We start from the raw sequence: 15,598 nt of genomic DNA on the forward strand, positions 1-15,598 counted from the left end.
CCTCCACAGGTGTATCTTCTGTTTGAGTGGTGACACTGTGAGACCCACGTTACTGAGCAAACACTGAGCTGTCAGTGATGATGTCACAACGTACAGAGATTTAACACTTAATATAACACGTACATCACCGAAGCTTCTGACTTTGACTGACTGCTCCCAGTGGAGGCGTGTCGTTGTCTCTCTGTAAGCAATGTGTTTGTCTGATGCTGTGACTGGGCGGAGCCTCCTGTAGCTGTTGCGGTTTTTTATGCGTGTGCATTTTTTGGATGAAGTTTCATTTTGTAGCATTTTAACTTCCTGGATGGTTCTTACAACAGAGGACACAGAATTAACGGCACCTGTTACCTCCTTCCAGGCCTGTGATGTACCTGTCCCTGTCACACCACCACTAATAAATTAATAATAAACAAATTAATATATATTTGCTATTTTTTTCTAAACTTCACCTAAAATAACTTCAGCCTCAGCTTTGGAAAAGTCTTTTTTCACCTAAAATAACTTCAGCCTCAGCTTTGGAAAAGTCTTTTTTCATTTGCTCCATGTGTTCACAGGTCGACAGGATGCACCTGTCCACAGTAATTATCACCTCCATATATGGTGTCACAGGATATTCATGGGCGGGATGGATGCTAATTGCTGACTAGCGGTAGTGCGCTGTCAGTTTACGATTGTTTGGCGTTCATGAACATGAACACGTGTCTATTGTGTCCCGTGGCGTTCATGAATCCAGTGTAGGTTTTTAGTATCAAGGTTTTTTATGTGCAAATCTCCTCACAGATTTAATAACATTTCATAAATGAGACCATTAGTCATTACATCCACTTAACTGATATCTCGCCCCACCTTACCTCTCTGAGCTGCTCCATCCCTACGCTCCTGCTCGGAGGAAGCTCCGGTTGGATAGAGCTTTTTCTGTTGCTGCTCCCAAACTTTACGAACGACCTACCTTTGCACATCAGACAAGCCACCTCACTGTCCAATTTTAAAACTCATTTTAAAACCCATTTTTATTCCTTGGCTTTCAACTCAGCACGAGACTCTGCTCTTGTTTTAGTGTTTTTATTGTTATAATTGTTTGTTTTATGTCTTATGTTTTATGTTTTATGTTTATGTACAGCGCTTTGTTTCGGCTGTTGTTGTTTTTAAAGTGCTCTATAAATAAAGTTGAGTTGAGATGATTATGTATCTAAAGTCTCCTTGTGTAGATATTTTGTCAAAGCGCCGACAGTCAGCTCTACAAATATCGTCACGATATCAGTGTCAAAAATAAAGTGAAATCCAGGAGCTGGTGTTTTGACTTGCAAAGCTTTCATGCACAGTAACGCAGAGCACAGTCTGTCTCTCCTCTCTGCTGAGCTCCTGTGTGTGTGAGAGCAGGAGCTAAGCCCCGCCCATGGCGAGACATCAGACGCCATAAGCAACAGCAAAACGCAGCATGCAAGTTTTTATTTGTTATTTACTGAGGTTATGAGCGCTTGTTTCATTCAGCTCAGTGTGAGAGCCTGTTGCATTTTGCTGTGGCACACTGTGTTTGTTTTTTGTTGTTGGTGTAAACACCCTGCTCAAAGAGAGACGGACCAATGGCTTCTCATCCCACATCGTTTCATATCACCACCTGGTCAGTGGACTTTCACGTCTACTTATTATATGCTCGCCTTTCTGCTTTTGCTGTTGATGTACCAGGACGCCACAACCAATAGCGAAATGTCGACAAAAACACATGGTTAGGTTTAGAAAAACACCCTACATGGTTTGGCTCTTAGCTCATACAGGAAGCAAACAGCAGGCACACGGGTGAAAGTCCGGAGTTTGTTGGACCCATCCACCGCCCGTCCAACCAGTCCTATAAGGACTTTCCAGCTCCATATATTACATCGTTACCGGCAGAATTTCCAACTGACGCAGTCCAGCGGCGTATCATACTGCTGCGACAGGTGCTGTCCAGCCAAACGGCAGCATATCATAGCACATTGAAGGTACTATCCACCCACGTTACAGTGGCCAACGTGAAAACATGAATGTCCCTCTCTAGATCCAGTGTTTGGTTTGTCTGTTCTGGGCTACTGTAGAAACATGGCGGTGCAACATGGTGATCTCTGTAGACCTGCTCCCAGTGTGGATATAATCAGCTCATTCTGAGGTAACGAAAACTCAACGATTCTTGTTTTCAGCTGATTACACACTAAGAAAACACACTGATTGTATTATATTCCATTTCTGACACGCCCCCCCACCCCCCACCACTACACACTGGAGTTTTAATGAGTCACATTAAGAGGACACTGAGCTGTGGGACATGATCGGACCCTGAGAACAGAGATACACTACTGTTAGCATGCTAATATGCTGAAGCTGACAATTGCGTGGCCTTCTCAGATTTTATGTGCACTGTGCATATGTATGTGGTATTCAAACCCTACACACACACACACACACACACACGCGCAGACGGCTCTGTAAACAGACATACAGGAAGACATTTATCTCTGTCAGCCATGTGCTTCCTGTTGAAGTGATGCAGTTGAACGAGCAGCAGATCCGCCTCAGTCAGGCTGCTGCTTAATTCACTGTGATGATAAACTACGGCTGAACAATCAATTAACACCACGTCACGCCGCTTAGCCCAGTTCACCCCAATTAGTGAAATGACAAGGGATGGAGTTGAACTTTAAACTCTGACGAACTGCTGGCGGCCCCGAGAGGCTGCAGTGTTCATTACCGCACACAGCGGGGAGCGTTTGTCCTGGTGGTGGCGCTAGAGGGAGGGTCAGGAAATGTCTTAATGAGCTTCTTGTGGGGTTAAGGCCAAGTTCTCTGCTTCGTCTGAAGAACAACACGTCAGGAAGAATCAGTAATTCACTGTTATCGGTCATAAACAGAATTAAGCTGTAATGAAATAGTGATGTGAGGCTATTATGATACAGAAATCAGACAAATATTTGAGCTAAATAAATAAAAATAGGAAAATTAGTAATTAAAATATACAAAATGAGATCTGGAGCTGAATCTTATAATATATTTCTTCATAACTTTAATAATTTCACTAGAGATGCACCAATTGTAAAATTCTGGGCCTGTACCGATTTTTCTTGTTGTTGTTGTTGATATGTTTTCCCCTCATAAAAAAACAACTGAACAGTCAACAGAATCCAGCAACTGTTTGGCAAATGGTTCGTAGCAACCAGCGTCCCGTCGTCCCGGGGACAACAGAAAACATGTCTGGACAAACAGAGATCTTCCCTGGGATGCCGTCAGGATGACAGGACGCAGTAAACTCACTGTCGACATGTCGTTGATCTGATGATGCTACACTGTGAACGACAAATCTGCGATGACATCAGCAGGAGGAGAGCTAGTTAACGTTAGCTGTTAGCAGCTGGTGGCCACGACTAACGGAGGTTACACCGAGTTACATTATGATGCATTCAAGCTCTTTTCAGTAAGCACTTGAAGTTTTCACTATAAAATAGATATTAGAGAGGAAACTATTAAAAGATCACGTAAAAAACAAAGATTTTTCAGAAATGTGTCTGATTGAATTTGTGCTCAGTGGTAGGGTAGAGAAGGACTGGATGACTTTGAAACATTATTTTTTACAATAAAGATTTCTTTGTTTACATCGCACAAAAGGGGGAATAAATAACAACAAATAGAAATAAACAACAATATAAGAACATTAGTGTTGATATTGGCCCAGAATTTCAAAATCAGTGCATCCAGATTAACACCTAGCGATAGCTAGCTGCTAACACCTAACAGCTAACATAAACTAGCTGCTAACACCTAACAGCTAACATAAACTAGCTTCTAACACCTAACAGCTAACATTAAGTAGCTCTCCTCCTGCTAACACCTAACAGCTAACATTAAGTAGCTCTCCTCCTGCTGATGTCATCACAGATTTGTTGTTCATGATGTAGCATCATCAGGTAAACAACAGGCTACGTCCTCTGACACGTCCATATTGAGTTTACTGCGTCCTTTTGTCTCGACAGCGTCCAGTGGAAGATCTCTGTTCATCCCAAACATGTCTTTTATTGTCCCCGGGATGATGGGACGCTGTTATCCTGTAGCTCTGCTTGTCAGCTTGAGACACAACAGGAAAACAGACTGCTGCTGTCGGCTGAGAAGGGTCGACAAGGAGGATATCGGCCGATAACCATGTTCAGCTGATAAATCTGTGCATCTTCACACATGAACGTTCGGTGACATCAGATCTGTTTATCTGTTGCGACCATGTTGTGTGTGTTTGAAACAAATCTCCATCCTGAAGTGTGTGACGTTAACAACATGACACCAGTGAGTGGTGTCATGTTGTTAACGTCCTCTGGGTTCTTCAGAAGCATGTTAAAGCCTGCAGGATGCTCCTCAGCTGCACGTCACACATGATCTTCTTCTCTCAGGCTTTGTTTCAAAAATTAATGTCAAAGACTGAAATATTCAGGAAGTCATACTGGAATGCCAGGTTTGGTAATATATTGATATTATATTGATATGATGAGAATAGATATGCTCTTAGATTTTGGATGTGGTAATATGTATGTGATGTGTTTTCCTGGTTTAAAAGCTGCGCTACAGTCAAGTGATGTTTTGTGACCTCACCAGGCTGCTCGACATGTTCTGTTATTTGCCTTTAATCACTTACATCCACGTTACTGATGATTTTTCTTTTTCTAAAGATTATTTAATGCCATTATTAGATAGACTAAGCATGAAGGGGGGGCGGTGAGCCAGGATGACATGCAGCAAATGGCCACAGGCTGGAATCGAGCCTGACTGCTGCAGTAAGAACGATTGCTTTGCACATGGCGCGCCTGCTCTAACCACTGAGCCACTGGGCGCCCCACTCCTGATGATTATTGATCAAACATCTGTGTAAATATGAAGAAACCAATCAATCAATTTTATTTATAAAGCCCAATATCACAAATCACAATTTGCCTCAGAGGCTTTACAGCATACGACATCCCTCTGTCCTTATTTATGGACAGAGCACACGGGGCCCAGGTGTAGCTCATCCAACCAACCAGAGAGCGCTGCAGGGATGACGTTTGTCATCGTAGGTCGACCCTGAGGTTAACATCACCCTGGTTCTCTTGTCAAAAAGCCAGTGGGATTTTTCCATTTGATTCTGAATCAGTGTAGAAAATAAACTCTGTGACAAACAAACGTTTATGATATTTACATGTCTTGTTCAGTGAGATAATCTTCACTAATGAACACCACGTTAGGATTATTGAGGCATAAATACAATCAGCAGAAGTGAAAAGCTATAAACAAACTATTCCATGGTCACATGACTTCAACATCACCACAACGAGGCTGTAAAGGTGTTCAGCGCAATGACTTTCTGTAGTGTCATTTAGCCACTTGTTAGCAACCGTCTTTTTTAAGACACATAGAGGCTTCTAAATTCACAGCAAGGTATTTACTGACGTATTTAATGTGGTGAAACAAAACATGAAAGTCTCTTCAGCTTGTGTTAACCACAGACCTCATACACCCTTTCACTGTTAGTAAACAGTGTGATGTTTGTTGGTGGGCGGGGCTTAGCTGGAGGCAAAACAGTTCTCCACAGACATTAGCTAGCACTAGCTAACAAGTTGTGTTGTCTTGTTTTAGACGATGGAGGAAGATGATGTGAGTGGTGCGTTCAGAAACACTCATTGTGAGTGTGGGAGCGCACTCTGACACAAACTGGAGCGTTGATAAATTGGGAGCGCTGTCTGAATGTAGCGTTGGGTTATCCAGAGCAGCGCACTCTCAGAGTGGCAGAGCGCACTCTGGACACTCTGTCTGTGGAGACGGAGCAGCAGAGCGCCGAGCGGAGTGAATGTGTGATTAACTTAACCGTTGGTTCATTCATGTAGAAATATAACGCTCCGTTTCTTCCACCAACAGGGCTCTCATTTTAGTGTAGAGCGTCAGACTGAATTTACCAACGCACCATGTCAGGTCACTCACTCTCCGGGACCGCCAGTGTTACTTGAATAAGTAAACACTGACCAACGGGACCAGACTGGCCAACCCGGCGTTACATCATTATGAATAAATGGCGTTACTGACGGAGCTACTTTTTTCAGTAACGAGTAATCAAAAAAGTTACTGTCTCCCCCGTTATAACGCCGTTACCGTTACTCACAATAAAATGCGCTGTTGCTCAGCTTTACTTGAGTTCACTGGCGCAGCTTTCACCTACGCAAGCTCCCTCTCAGCGGAGCTCTAAAGTATTTTTCTCTTTGGTGAGGGGGAAGCATAAGTGATGATGATTGGCTTAGGGAGAGTAAAATTTTATCATAAACCAATCAGAGGCAGAGTAGGGCGGGTATTCCCAAGCACACAAGCATGGTTGCTGTGTGGGCTTATTGTTTTGTAAAGTGCTTATTTGGGCTCGCTCTCTAAACATCGTCTTTCTCTCTATATATCTGTCTAATAAGTTATTTAAACGCATGATAGTGTGTTGGACTGCAGGATGTTTCCACAGCTCCGCTCCCTCTGCCCCTCTCCTTCTCTGCATACACACAGGTGACGGTCAGTCAGTGAGACTTTTCACACTTAAATTGTGCGATTAATGGAGGTTCTTACACACACACACACACACACACACACACACACACACACACAACAATGCAGTGTAGTGTAGATAAGTGTACAGTGTTTTATAATAATGATTTAATCTATTAAGTGTCAGTTTCATTCATTTAACATATTCAGTGTTGAGTTTCATTACATACAGTTCCATTAAGGGGGGGTGTCCAAGCAATTTGACATATTTGAGCATTTTATAAAAAAGTAACGATATAGTTACTTTTCCAGGTAATTAGTTACTTTTATGGTGCAGTAACTCAGTTACTAAGTCAGTTACTTTTTGAGGAAAGTAACTAGTAACTACAGCCCTGTGGGGGAGAGGCAGCTTTACCTCCAGGTAATAACAAACCAAAAACACAAATCTGGGTTTGAGGACTCAGTGAGATCAGGAGATCATGTCAGAATTCAGCCCTGACTTGCTACAAAGCCCTGAACAGCTCCCCTGAGCAGTTTTGCCAGATATCTACCAGTTGACACAGTTTGTACCAACATTTCAAGCAACCCGAGACATGACGTGAATAAACATGACCAAGTGTAACGTGAATAAAACTTTAATCCATGAACATGATTTCTGCCTGAGTCACAAATAGAGTTTCATCGGTGTATCAGCTCTATGATTTTGTTTTAAAGAGGTCACACACACACACACACACACACACACACACACACAGAGTAGAATAAAGCTTCCTGTGCTGTTTGTGTCTCTGATTGGCCGTTAGCTGTTTGTCCTGTTTGTGTCCAGACTGAATATTAATAAGAAACAGTGAGCACCCTAAATATGAAGCACTGTAACCCCTGGTTCACATCAGCTACATGATGGATGATGGAGGAACAGATGGATGGATGGATGGATGGATGAACAGATTGATGGATGGATGGATGGATGGATGGATGGATGAACAGATGGATGGATGGACGGACGGACGGACGGACGGATGGATGGATGGATGGACAGACAGATTGGTGGACGGACAGATTGGTGGATGGATGGATGGATGGATGGATGGATGGACGGACAGATTGGTGGATGGATGGATGGACAGATTGGTGGATGGATGGACAGACGGACGGATGGATGGACAGACAGATTGGTGGACGGACAGATTGGTGGATGGATGGATGGATGGATGGACGGACAGATTGGTGGATGGATGGATGGATGGATGGATGGACGGACGGACGGACGGACGGACAGACGGACAGACGGACAGATTGGTGGACGGATGGACGGATGGATGGACGGACAGATTGGTGGATGGATGGATGGATGGATGGATGGATGGACGGACGGACGGACAGACGGACAGATTGGTGGATGGATGGATGGACGGACAGATTGGTGGACGGATGGATGGACGGACAGATTGGTGGACGGATGGATGGACGGACGGATGGATGGATGGATGGACAGATTGGTGGATGGATGGATGAATGGATGGATGGATGGATGGATGGATGGACGGACAGATTGGTGGATGGATGGATGGATGGACAGATGGATGGATGGACGGACAGATTGGTGGATGGATGGATGGATTGATGGATGGATAGATAGATGGATGGATGGATGGATGGATGGACAGATAGATGGATGGATGGATGGATGGATTGATGGATGGATGAATTGATGGATGGACGGATTGATGGATAGATAGATTGATGGATGGATGGATTGATGGATGGATGAATTGATGGATGGACGGATTGATGGATGGATGAATTGATGGATGGACGGATTGATGGATGGATGGATGGATGGATCACAGTTTGTTTTTATAGCAGTGCTTGTGACGTCTCCAGTGTGGCTTTGACCTGCGGCTGAAAACATGTCGCCCATTGTGTAGAAAATACTAAGATATATATCGTGTGTCTCTGCTCAGCCTGTAAATGCTGAGATATGAATTTTTGTCCGTATGGCTCAGCCCCACTGCAGAGCTGCAGCACTTAGGTGATCAATCTTTTTGTCTGTCACCAGAAAATTAATTGGCGATCAGTCAGTTACTTATTTTTAATCCCACTGGTTTATCTTCTGGATATTTTCTTACCTTCTGCTCAGCATTATGAGCGATTGCTGGATAAAAGAAGACATTTAAACACGTTGCCATGAACTCTAGAGGTGGGAATGTCCAGGCACCTCACGATTCCATTTGGTTACGATACAGAGGGCAACGATTTGATTTGATGATGTTGTTGCATCAATTCTTTTTTAATTTCTATACATGTTTTCATTTTCTCACTGTGTGACTACTTATTTCTTTTAAAACACAGCATACTGTGTTTGTGGTGATCTGTAAATTGCTGCATTAAAAAATCTCCACATGTTTGATGCTCTGAACTTGTTTTGTTGTGTGATGCACTGAGCTGGGCTGATTGTAACCCACTGGTTTCTGTGGTCAGATACCAACTTCGTGCTGGGGAACGCTCAGATCGTGGACTGGCCCATCGTCTACAGCAACGACGGCTTCTGCAAACTGTCCGGTTACCATCGAGCTGAGGTGATGCAGAAGAGCAGCACCTGCAGGTACAGCTGCACACCTGAACACACGCTGTTGCTGCACCAGTAAACAGTAAGATGGTGGGTGTATCAGGACTGTGTTTTCTCCTGCAGCTTCATGTACGGAGAGCTGACTGACAAGGAGATGACTGAAAAGGTTCGACAGACCTTTGAGAACTACGAGATGAACTCCTTTGAGATTCTGATGTACAAGAAAAACCGTGAGTACTTCAGTTTTTTAACAGTACTGCAGATGTCACATGCTACAGGTGCTTTGCCTGACCTGAATCTCCCAAAAACCCAGAAACTCACGGACCTCGAGACCTCGAGACCCAGTTTCTCTCCTAAACTGGGACACAGCGTGCTGACAGTTGGCGGCCTGTCAGTGACAGAGGCAGTCGGTAAAAGACAGAGCTCTCTGACAGACTGGAGCTTAATGAGTCAGCAGATTCACTCATTCACTGCTGCTTTAATTTATTTTCATTTCCATAAACAACACAGCACCATGCAGAGGAAAACACAGGGTTTATGCAGACGGGGGCAAATCACTCCTTTTTATTTTCACGGATGAAATTGTTTTTACCACGACCATCGATCTCACTGTTGAGAAGGAAAAACTCTACTTCAGCCTGAATCCTTTATAAATCTGCAGCATGTGAAGTCCAGTTCAGACCAAAGATTCACGACGAGACAAAACTGTTTGAGAACATGGCAGAGAAAAGTGTCAGCGGTGTGAACTGGCCGGTCTGAGCTCGACTCAAGCCGGCTGATGATGTCACCTGACACTCAGCTGGGCAAATGGCCGGCGGCTGGTTTTAAAGCACGTCACCTGTTTCAACAGCCAATCAGCTTGTAGTGAAGTCTGCTGGTCAAGTCAAAATGACCACAGATGCCGTGTTGGCTTGCTGCAGCAGGTGCTCCGTTCCCACAGAGCCCTCTGTTTCTGTCCTCACGGTGTGCTGGTGTCAGACGGTGGGTCGCTGCTGCTGCTGGCTGTAAGTGCTTATGCCCCGCCCACACACACACACACATTCTCATTGACTGATGAATTGGCGCTGGTTATTTATATTATTGTGGCGTATTGATTATGAATACAGTCCATCTGATGCTGGTTTTGTTTCATCACTGTAGCCAGTATCTCACTATCACTATCCTCATTCAGATTTTAAGAAGCTACAAATTATATTCAGCCACAAAATAAGTCTGAAAAGCTGCAAATCAGAACGAAGTACAGAGAGTTGTTGACTAGAGATGATACGCCGTCTCATGGTGGTCACTTCCTGTCAACGTTACAGATCAGAAGCACAGAGAGTTGTTGACTAGAGATGATACGCCGTCTCATGGCGGTCACTTCCTGTCAGCGTTACAGATCAGAAGCACAGAGAGTTGTTGACTAGAGATGATACGCCGTCTCATGGTGGTCACTTCCTGTCAACGTTACAGATCAGAAGCACAGAGAGTCGTTGACTAGAGATGATAGTCCGTCTCATGGTGGTCACTTCCTGTCAACGTTACAGATCAGACGCACAGAGAGTTGTTGACTAGAGATGATAGTCCGTCTCATGGTGGTCACTTCCTGTCAACGTTACAGATCAGACGCACAGAGAGTTGTTGACTAGAGATGATACGCCGTCTCATGGTGGTCACTTCCTGTCAGCGTTACAGATCAGAAGCACGCCGTCTCGAGGTTGTGCTGTTGGACTGAATATCAGCACAGCTGTGATTCAGTTGTAGGGATGAGGCTGCAGCGCTGATCTTCAGTCCAACAGCACGGCCTCGAGTGTATACAGTAACAGTTTATTAACAGCAAAAAAAGTGACAACAGGTCATGATATGTTTTATTTAATGATGGCTCCACCCACACAAATAGTTTCACATCTAGACACCAGAACTGTTGCCAAGCAACACACAAACACTCCTGAACACCAGCTCGCTGCTCTGTGTAGGTCGACACGTTACCACCGACCAGCTGCTGTGTATCATGTAGGCTACATCTGTGTGTTTGTGTTTAGCTATCGACCAGTGAAATCAGTCTGTTGACAGTCACCTTGGCGGCGTGTGTGATGCTGGTGGGTTAACAGCTTAATCAGGACGCTGTGTCTTCTTCCAAAGTGAAGTGAAGTTTGTTGTTTGTGGAAATAAGTTCCTCTCTGAATGTCGGCTAATCAATGGTTAACGTGATTAACGGTTCAGAGCACCTGTAAAGTGCAGTGATACATGCAGAGTTAAAAGTCCCAGTGCTGTCATACTGTATATCAGCACTCGTGCAATATATCCTGTCCAGTCAGATTGCTCGGTCAGAACTGTTGTAGTGTTATTGTTTTAGTTCTTCCTTTTCTTTATTCGTCTCAGCTGACAGTGACTCAAGTGGTTAATTATGACATATTGATCGCTCTGTTCCTTCAGAAAATGGCAATAAAAATATGTTTTAAAAAACAGCCTTGGCCGTCAGGTCGTCCTGATCTTTGAACAGCAGACTTGACAAGATGTGAATTTAATCACTGAGAGCAGTCGCAGGTTTCCTCTGTGCTGTTTTCTGCTGATCACTGAGCTCCATATAAACATTGCTGATCACAGGTGGTGTGCTCTGAAACCTGACGGGCACAGAGCGAGCTGGGTGTGGTTTCCGCTTCATTTCAAATTGGCACCAAGATGGCGCACGCTGTGCAGCCAGTAAACAACACACTGTGTAAACAACACAGTGCTGTAAACAACACAGACTCTGAGGCTGATCTCTGCGACTCGACAACAGTCAAAGATCAGATTTCAATTTATGTCAGTGTCTCCACCGAGTGCTGATAATCAACCAGAGAGAAACGTACTGAGAAGGCACTGCTGAGAGCTGAACAGACCAGTGGGAGACTGGGTCGGACCAGTTAAGAGCCAGAGAAGATCAGAGCTTCTCCCAGTTGGTTCAGAGACTCAGAAGGTTCTAGACTAAAGGCCCAGACCTCAGAGAACTAGCAGCGATGAAGGCCCCCTGCTGCGTCGCCTCATGTTGCCTGTGTCTCGGCCAAAGAGTTTACACGAACACACCCCAGAGACTACAGCTAACAGCCAACCAGCTCGTACGGTCTGCCCCTGTGTGAGAGGAAATAACTCTCCACACCAGCAGACGGCGGTCGTCTGTAATCCTCATTCAAAAAGGGAAACAGGAATTTTCCCTAGTTAGCCAGTTAGCACATTAACAACACAATCAGAGCATATTTACCGTTTCCATCAGGAAATGTTTCTGCTAAAGAGAAAAATAATCTGACCTGACAAGTTGGTTTTGGTCTCACTCCCTCTGGACCCTAGCTACTCCTTTACTCACTGACGCTTTTCCTCCTGTACGCTGAACTGCCAGTCAGAGTGATGTCATTCACAGACAGTCTCCGCCGTCTCCGTGGCAGATTCAACATTTGTTCTGTGTTGTCTGTCTGTAACTTATGTTGCTGCCTGTCTCGGCCAGGACACTCCTGATAAAGAGATTTTTAATCTCAAGAGGTTTTTCTGGTTAAATAAAAAATGAAATAAATAAAGAATCGGTGTATCAGGGCCTTAAGAACTCTACACTGGTCTAACTGGTGATGGCACATCAGCAAACAGTAACTAAAACCACTCAGGACTCCTCAGGTCATGTGATCTTTGGCTGCACTCTCAACACGTCTGTTGGTTTTATCATAGAGGGGTGTGTCCAGGGATGTCAGTGTCTGTTAATTTTGTTCATGATTGAAAGTAACTAGCTGATGTTTAAACATAAAAATAGGCGTGTTTATAATTATAAAAAACAATCACCCTGTCACCCTCTCAGGGTGGTATCTGTATCTGTATCATCCTCCAGCTCAGGTCTTCCACCAGAGGCCTGGGAGTTTGAGGGTTCTGCACAGTATCTTAGCTGTTCCTAGGACTGCACTCTTCTGGACTGAGGCTTCAGATTTTGTTCCTGGAATCTGCCGGAGCCACTCTGTCAGTTTGGGGGTCACTGCCCCGAGTGCTCCTACTACTACGGGGGTCAACTTTGACCTTCCACATCTGTTCCAGCTGTTCTTTCAACCCTTGATACTTCTCCACCTTTTCGTGTTCCTTCTCTCTGATGTTGCTGTCGGCTGGTATTGCCACATCCACCACCACTGCCCTCTTCTGGTGTTTGTTAACCACCACTATGTCCGGTTGGTTAGCCAGCAGCTGTTTGTCAGTCTGGAAGCTGCAGTCCCACAGGATCTTAGCCCTGTTGTTTTCAACCACCTTTAGTGGTGTGTTCCATCGGGATTTGGGTACTTGGAGTCCATACTGGGTACAGATGTTCCTGTGCTCTATCCCAGCCACTTGGTTGTGCCTCTCCATGTACGCTGATCCTGCCTGCATCTTACACCTGCCACTATGTGCTGGACCGTCTCAGGGGCATCTTTGCACAGCCTGCACCTTGGGTCTGATCTGCTGTGGTCAACTCTGGCCTCTATGGCCCCTGTGCTTTGGGCCTGTTCTTGTGCTGCCATGATTAGTGTCTCTGTGCTGTCTGTCAGTGCAGCACTCTCCTGCCACTGGTAGGTCTTCTTGATATCAGCCACTTCTTCTACCTGACAGTATTATGCATCATGTAGGGGCTTTATATATATATACATATATATATAGATATATATATATATGTATATATTGGGAGGTGTCGCGGGCATGTCCAACCGGGAGGAGACCATATATATCTTTCTAATCTTTTTAAGACCTGGAACCTCTCTGTCACTTCCTGTTCTCATTCTAAAGTCGTCAGATACCACCGCTTGGTCAGTTATTTTAGCGTTAGGCACCGGCAAAAAACAGGCCTCCTTTGATACACTGCTGGGCGGTGTCAGTTTGAAACGCTGCTGGACAACAATGACATTTAAGATGCTCTTTGCAGGGCAGGTGGGAGGGAGGTGGATGGGTCCAACAACAGCAGCGTTGGGATGTGTTGAGTTCTGACAGATCATTTTTGTGACGAACATCAGAGTGATTTTCTGTGTGTGTGTGTGTGTGTGTGTGTGTGTGTGTGTGAATTCGTTCAGGGATGCCAGTTTGGTTTTTCGTGAAGATCGCGCCGATCCGAAACGAGCAGGACAAAGTGGTCCTCTTTCTCTGCACTTTCAGTGACATCACCGCTTTCAAGCAGCCAATCGAGGACGACTCTTCAAAAGGTGGGTGGGACTACCATCAGTTCGTAACTGCAGCATCTTTGTTCACGCTGATTAACTGTGTTGGAAATAAAGAGAAGGAGAAGTCTCCAGACTTCGCTCCTATTGGCTGTTGGCAGTGTGGTGTCAGGGCAAATAACAATGACACGTTGACTTTCATCAAACAGTGTTTCCTGTTAGTTTACAATGAAATCCTGTTGTCTATATGCTCTATCTCACACAGGCTCCGCCCTCAGCTGGATTTTAATCACAAGCACACTGACATCTGAATAAACGTAGCCAGCCAATCAGGAGGTGCCTACCTGAATACATGTTGTATAACATGTATAAGGAGGCGGCTCACTGCTGTCAGACATCCTTCATCTCTTCAGCGACAGTGAGAAGCACACTGAGCAGGTCGATAGTTAGATGCTTTTTGTCCTCTGTCCCATGAGGAGGACAGGGAGGCAGATATTGCATCTGCTCGGCTCACTCTGTGTGTTGGCATGTTGTGTTGAAGGCACCGCCCCATCAGACGCACTGAACAGCTGTGTGGTTTGGTGATGGTGTGGCCGGTAAGGTCCTGTCCAAGAAACGCCATACGAGATGGCTTTATGAGTGCGCTGTCCCTTCCACTGTGGTCTGCACATGCTCAATATGTGGTTTGGCAGTGTCGGCAACCTTGTTCAGCAGGGTGAGTGTCGAGGACGTGTGCACGGCAGTGTTGTGGAGTACGCCTTACCCCTTCATATGGTTCTATCTCTTGGACATGTCGGGCTCCTTTTCAGGGTCTGTGCTCACTAGAACGACACAGGCCAGCACCGGACAGGTACCTGTGGGTAACATGCAAAAAGCAGTGTAACGGGTAAAAAAAATAGAAATGTATACATATAAATTCACAGTCACAGGTAAAAATGAAGTACATGCGGGTGGGCAGTGGTTGATCTGTTCTTTATTTTTCAGAATAAAAGAAAGTAAAAAGATGTGCAGTATATGTGTAATATTTTGACATTCATTCATTTTTTATAACCACTTATCCTGTTAGGGGTCACGGGGGGTGGAGCCTATCCCAGCTGACACTGGGTGAGAGGCAGGGTTCACCCTGGACAGGTCACCAGACTATACCGGGCACTGCAGCAAATATGAAAAACTAATGACATGAGGTCTGAAGGTCTGAACTTAAAAGAGGAAACAGAAGAAAACTTTGAGNCAGACTATCACAGGACTGACACATAGAGACAGACAACCATTCACACTCACATTCACACCTACAGACAATTTAGAGTCACCAGTTAACCTGCATGTCTTTGGACTGTGGGAGGAAGCTGAAGCACCTGGAGGAAACCCACGCTGACACAGGGAGAACATGTCAGAGCACCTGGAGGAAACC

The 15,598-nt window shown here is 44.9% G+C and overlaps 1 protein-coding gene across 4 annotated transcripts in view; it reads left to right on the forward strand.

Annotated features, from left to right (window-relative positions):
* kcnh1b (potassium voltage-gated channel, subfamily H (eag-related), member 1b) overlaps positions 1-15,598 on the forward strand; it is a 128,037-nt gene that overhangs the window by 4,161 nt on the left and 108,278 nt on the right. For 3 of the 4 annotated variants that reach the window (XM_050043707.1, XM_050043704.1, XM_050043706.1), the window contains exons 2-4: positions 8,986-9,109; positions 9,197-9,303; positions 14,104-14,232. In XM_050043707.1, the coding sequence (XP_049899664.1) occupies positions 8,986-9,109; positions 9,197-9,303; positions 14,104-14,232 (360 nt within the window). The remainder of the gene's footprint in view (positions 1-8,985; positions 9,110-9,196; positions 9,304-14,103; positions 14,233-15,598) is intronic. The other variant, XM_050043705.1, reaches the window with a different exon arrangement.

This window comes from Epinephelus moara, chromosome 5, assembly GCF_006386435.1.
Source record: "Epinephelus moara isolate mb chromosome 5, YSFRI_EMoa_1.0, whole genome shotgun sequence".
Lineage (NCBI taxonomy): Eukaryota > Metazoa > Chordata > Actinopteri > Perciformes > Serranidae > Epinephelus > Epinephelus moara.